We start from the raw sequence: 6,552 nt of genomic DNA on the forward strand, positions 1-6,552 counted from the left end.
TGTGGAATAATCGAGTCTACTGCCGGATGTTTGTGTCGCTCTGGCGCAGAGTAAAACGCTCTGGCACAATATTTCGACCACGTAACTCGTTGCCTTTTTCAGGTGCTACCTGAGACTGCCGTGTTGGAGGATCCTGTCCAGTATTTATGCCCAGAGGGCGCTGGGTACTCTCTTTGCCGTCCGCGCCCGCCTGGCGCTGCTTGTAATGTGTTCTCCGGTGATCCCTCGGACGTCCGCGCCCGACTTGGGCGCCATCTTTGGCAGCTCTCTGAGGCCTGTCCTGTGTCGGCCGTTCCGTTGGCGGCCCGCGCCCGCCAGGTACTGCTCCTGAGGTTCTTACACCTCCCTGAGACGCGCACAGTCGCTGAGATGTGCAGCCGCGAGAAGGACGTACCTGCGCCTGCTAGCGATGCGAAGGGTGTGGCAGATCGCCGTCCGGCCGCGCTTGCGCCGTCGGCGGCCCCATCTGGCCCCCCACTTATGACGACCAGTGCTATGGCTATGGATTTGGTGGACACAGCTCAGGGCACTTTGAAGACAGCGCTGTCAGCTCCGCTCCCCGATTCTGAAGATGAGAGCTCCACCGCCCCTCAGCAACGCGGACGAAGTGGGAAACAGAAGAGGAGGGCAACAGCCGCGACGTCCGCTGATCGCAGCTCGCCGATCGAGAAGAGGGCCAAGCAAGATTTCGCCCCTGACGCTGAAGGTTTTGTCCCGGCCCGGCGCACTGCAAGACGCATGCAGTCATCGACGACGCTTCCAACTGCCGTCGCCAACTCATTCGACGCGCTCGCTGACGCGCCGGACCAGCTGCCGCGCGATCCTGCGCCGAAGAAAGACTCCCATCTTCCGCCGGTGGTCCTCCAGTTTCGGCCGCCCTATGGGGAACTGCAGAAGTTGTTGCGCAGCTAGACAACGGCCGTGTATACCGTGAAGCCTGCCGGACGAGACCTGTACAGGGTCACACTCCGAACTGCTGACGACTATCGCCGGGTCACTCAGGAGGCGCCTGAGCGTGGTATCCCGTTCTATACCCACGCTTCCGCACCTGACAAAGTCTTGAAGATTGTACTCCGGGACCTCACATTCAACATGGAAGCCGATCACCTGCATCGCGAACTCGCTGACCTGGGCTTCTACATACGGACAGTCGTGAAGATGAAGTCGCCTAAATCGCGCGATGATATGCCGCTCTTCCTGGTCGTCTGCTCCGACACCGTGGAGAACCGCAAACTATACCAACTGACGCGGGTCACCGACGTTCCGGTTCAGACCGAAGATCTTCGCTCCAGGAGAGGCCCTGTGCAGTGATTTCGCTGCCAGGGGATCAATCACGTCGCGCGCCACTGCTCTATGCCGGACAGATGTGTTAAATGCGCCGGCGCCCACGCAGGAAGTGCGTGCCCCCGTCCGCCCACCGAGAAGCCGACATGTGCACTCTGTGACGGTGCTCACGTGGCCAGCTATCGTAGGTGTGAGGTGTGGAAGCGTGCCATCGCTCGCCAACATGGCCAAACACCAGCGCCACATCCGAAGAAGCCAGCAACGAGGCAGCGCGGCGTCTCTTTCACGGCGGCAACGTCAGGGGCGCCCTCCGCCGTCACGGCTGCGTCGGCTGCTCCTGCTCCTGCCACGTCCGAGGCCGTGCCGATACCTGAGGCTCCTGCGCCTCCACCACAGCTGCTAGTGGCGGACCCGGGTACTGCCTCTCCCCGCCGTCGGCCAGACCGCGCCCCGCCAATCGCCTGCGCGGGGGTCAGCGCCCCGTGGGTACCCAGCGCTCAGCACCGTCAGTCGAGCAGCCCCAGGTGGACTCTCCAAGCGAGTCAGCCACGCCTCCCCCTTCCAGCGACGGGGCCGCGCCGACTGCCTCCACCGCTGACCTGGCCAACCTCGTCGCGCAGCTCACTGCCTTGGTGACCAGTGCTACGAAATTGATTGAAGTCCTGTCGCAGCAACTCACTGCTGCAGTGCCGCTGGCCTCTCTGGCCCCGACCGCTGTCAGCACTCACCAGCTGCACCATGGGCAGCGTTAGAGGGCTCACGGTCGTCGCGTGGAATGCCAACGGCGTCCGCACTGAAGCTGGTGAAGTTCGACAATTTCTTCGAGATGAAGCCGTCGACATCTGCCTTATCAACGAAACCCACCTGAAGCCTGGGGTCGACGTCAGGGCGGCCAACTACTCCAGCTATCGCACTGATCGACTGACGGCGGGTGGTGGGACAGCCGTTTAAGTCCGCAATGGCATTCGTCATCACGTGATACAACTTCCACTACTGGCAACCCTGGAGGCCACTGGTGTCGTCGTTCACACCACGGCGGGCGCCATCATGTTTGTCGCTGTCTATTGGCAGCCGTCTCGTCCACTGGACCCTGCTGACAGGGATGCTCTACTCTCCTTGAGGGGGCAGGTGTTCGTCGCCAGGGACTTCAATAGTAAACATGTCTCCTGGAACTCCAGGATCACCAATGCCGCTGGCCGCTGCCTGCTCCAGGTAGCAGAACGCCACCATGCGCTTGTGGTGGGGCCGTACGATCCGACAATCTTCCCTGCCCGTGGCCTCCCGGATATCATCGACATCGCAGTCGTCAAGGGCATCCCTCATCAGATCACCGCCACGACGAGGACGGCTCTGTCTTCTGATCATGTCCCAGTGGTTTTCGATAACGACTTAGACGCCCTGCTACAGCCCAGGCGAGGCATCTCACGTGCTGGCATCGACTGGGGCAGGTTTCAAGCAGCCGTGACGGACTAACTCGCCGCCGCGCCGCCCCCTGCAGAAGCTAGAGCGGACGCAGCACTTATGAACTTTGCGGCCACCACGATCGACGCTGCCACTATAGCAACGCCGCCCCGACCTCGAACTCCGACTGACTACTCCCGCCAGCTGCCACCGGACATCCTTGCGGCCATCACTGAGAAGAACTGGGTCTACCGGGAGTGGCAGCGGACAAGAAATGCTGACACCAAGCGCCTCCTCAACAGGATGCGGCGGGATATCCGGGTCGCCATTGACAACCATCGCAATCGCGACTGGAATAACAAGGTCGCCACCCCCTGTCTTGACGACGGCACGGCCTGGCAGACGACGAAGCGTTTCCTACGCCGCACACAAAGTATCCCTCCACTGCTTGTCAATGGTCAGGCTGTCTGCGAACCAGCTGCAAAGGCTGATGCCCTCGCAGACGTCTTTGAGGTTGCGTTTACGCCGATCGAAGACCCGAGCGACGCTGTCCACTACGACCTGGTTGCTGACCGGCTCCCACGCTACTTGTAGGCACGCGACGACGATGACGTCATTGAAGAGACGACGGCGGAGGAGGTAACGGCCATCCTGCGTGCCCTGAACCCCAGGAAAGCTGTGGGCCCAGACGAAGTTTCCAAAGCCCTACTCCAGAAGTTGCCGCCGGTGGCTGTCACTCATCTCGCCGCCGTCTTTAATGTAATCCTCCGGTCCTGCAGTTTTCCTCAGTCCTGGAAGCATGCAGAGATCGTGGCGATTCCGAAGATGGGGAAGGATCTGCGTCAGCCCGCGAACTACAGACCTATTAGTTTACTGCCAGCCGTCTTCAAGGTCTTTGAAAGGGTGTACATCAGGCGGCTGCAGCGCCACGTTGACGAGGAAGGCCTCCTGTCCGAAGAGCAGTTCGGCTTTCGCAGGGGCCACTCGGCAGTTCAACAACTCCTACGGCTAGTGGAAGATATGTTCGTCGCCCGCGAGCGAGTTCTTTGGCGCGGTGTTCCTGGACGTGTCGCATGCTTTCGACAGTGTGTGGTAGTGCGGCCCCTTGTTCAAACTTTTTGAACTTGGGGTCCCGACGTCGCACGTCCATCTCATCCATTCCTATCTTGCCGATAGGACCTTCCATGTGCGGGCCGCACATGGCTTGTCCTCCGTCCGCCGCATCAACGCCGGTGTGCCACAGGGCTCGGTCTTGGGACCACTCCTGTATTCGCTGTACACTTCTGATGCGCCGAAGATAGACCGTGTGCGGCTCGCTCTGTACGCGGATGACACGGCTCTATATATGAGGAGCCTCAATGCCTGGGCCATCAAGTGGCGTCTACAATTCAATGGGGCCAAGACACAGTTCCTGATCGTCACCAGGAGACTTGTTCCTTTCGGGTCTGCAACCGCTCACCGTCAGTGGCAGTCCTGTCCCGTGGCGTCCCACAGCGCATTACCTCGGCGTCACCATCGACCGGCGGCTCATGTGGGTTCCGCACATCCACGAACCGCGAAGTGAAGGCCAAAGTGCGGAACCGGCTTCGCGTCCTGTACCCGGTGCTGAACCCCAGCTCCCGACTACCACCGCGTCTGGGCATCACTCTCTACAAGGCGCTGCTCCGCCCTGTAATCCAATACGCCGCCGTCGTTTGGGGGAACGCCGCCGACAGGAACCTGAAGAAGCTGGAGACACTGCAGAATCGCATCCTTCGGCTGGACTTGCACCTGCCTTACGATTTCCCCACCGCTCATCTTCACGACATCGCGGCAGTACCTCTGCTCTGTGACCTCTTCCATGCGGCCGCCCGCACCTTTTATGAACGTGCTGGCCGGTCACACAACACCCAAATCCGGACGCTGGGCCGCAAACTGCGGCGCAGCGTCAACACCCGCTGGCCACGCCTGTTAGCTGCATAGCTAGCACTGTAGAACTGTGCTGAGGAGACAACCAAGAAGACAATGTACATGTGAAGACGCATTACATCGGCATGCATGGGAGGCAAAGCACTAACTGCTGCAAACTCCATCACACATCGGAGGAAAAGTTATCTCCGTGCAGATCCACGCGAAGCAAGCAGCCAGCCTCAGGGAAGCCCTCCCTGGTGCTCCCACGGACGTCCGCGCCCGGCTCGTCCACCATCTGTGGACGTGGCAGTTGTCTGGGACCGGACTCGCATGTGGCGTTCCGAGGAGTAGTGCCAGGCGGGTGCGGACCGCGAACAGAGCCCCAGACGCAGGACGGGCCTCTGACAGCCGCCACGACCGCAGATGATGGACGAGCCGAGCACAGACAACCGTCGGAGCACCAGGGAAGTGCCAACACCACAGGATCAGAACCAGGCTGGCGCGGACCGCGAACAGAGCCCCAGACGCGAGACGGGCCTCAGACAGCTGCCACAACTGCAGATGGTGGACTAGGCAGGCGCGGACATCCGTCGGAGCATCAGGGAAGTGCCAACACCTCGGGAGCAGCGCCAAGCTGGCGCGGACCACGAACGGAACGCCACATGCGGGTCCGGCCCCAGACAACTGCCACGACCACAGATGGCGGACGAGCCGGTCGCGGACGTCCGTGGGACCCCAGGAAGGGGTAAATCCTCAGGAGCAGCACCCATTGGTTTGGTCACCACGTTGGTGTGGGCGTGGAGGGGCCCCATCCTTTCTCACCTGGCGGGCGCGGACCGCGAACGGAACGCCCGACATAGGACAGGCCTCAGAGAGCTGCCACAGATGGCGCCCAAGTCGGGCGCGGACGTCCGAGCGAACACCGGGGAAGCAGCGCCAGGTGGGCGCGGACGGCAAAGAGAACACCCAGCGCCCTCTGGGCATAAATACTGGACAAGATCCTGCAACATGGCAGTCTCAGGTAGCATCTGAAGAAGGCAACGAGTTGCGTGGCCGAAATATTGTGCCAGAGCGACACAAACATCCGGCAGTAGACCCGATTATTCCACATGTCAACATAATACTTGATGTTCCGTACAAATTTTATTTGAAAATGAGCATCGACATAAATTTTATTAGGATCTGAGTTTTAAATTACTGTTATTTCTATAATGTACCTTTTCTCGTAAACTAATCAAGCAATAAAACTGGAATTTCACAGTTTTTGACTGCATAAGAACCTAATAAAACGTATGGAACAGATTTTTCAGCTGTGTGCTACCCTGGACTCCTCTATTTTTCTCAGATTTTAAAGGAGAAGTTTTCTCGGAGTAAAGATAACGGAAATGTGCTGCACAGGATTATTCAAGAAGTAATTTTCAAGAATTATGCCAAATTTCGGAATTTTAGCTTTTATAGTTCCTGAGAAAAGTTCTGTTGTAGCTCAAATAAGTCAGTTTAGAGCCATTCGCATTTAAAGTTTTTATTTCAGTTTTTGACAATCTTGCTGTACTTGTAGTGACTAATGCTGTCCATATCCATAATCTTTACTCTCTTCGTCGTCTTCTTAGAGTAATCTCTACCCCTACCTTCATTGCCTAGCCAACTTCTGCATTTTTTCTTCTGTTGCCTGGGCTTTGTCCAGTCGCACTCCATCGATGCTTCTGAGTATCTTCAGTTTGAATGCACCTGGTTGGAAGTCTAGTCTCTAGGGGCACTTAATCCTACCTACATTTCCACTATTGAACACTAGGTAGGCATCACATGCAGCTATCTTCACAACAACTGAGGTCACTGCCATCATACAGTGTAAGGCCATTTTTCCCACAATTACTACATGCACATGAAACATTAATCATACCTGCAAGTATTTCTAAGGCAATTGACCTAAATCCACTGGAAAACTCGTCTTTGGTACTGTACACAGCATCACCAGTT

General features: G+C 57.9%; 1 protein-coding gene across 1 annotated transcript; it reads left to right on the forward strand.

Moving 5' to 3' along the window:
- Positions 1–1,353: 1,353 nt before the first annotated feature.
- On the forward strand, positions 1,354–1,920 carry LOC126282468 (uncharacterized). Its single transcript, XM_049982125.1, has one exon. It carries the CDS (start codon positions 1,354–1,356, stop codon positions 1,918–1,920), a length of 567 nt encoding a protein of 188 aa, XP_049838082.1.
- The last annotated feature ends 4,632 nt before the right edge of the window (positions 1,921–6,552 follow it).

Source organism: Schistocerca gregaria, chromosome 7 (assembly GCF_023897955.1).
Source record: "Schistocerca gregaria isolate iqSchGreg1 chromosome 7, iqSchGreg1.2, whole genome shotgun sequence".
Lineage (NCBI taxonomy): Eukaryota > Metazoa > Arthropoda > Insecta > Orthoptera > Acrididae > Schistocerca > Schistocerca gregaria.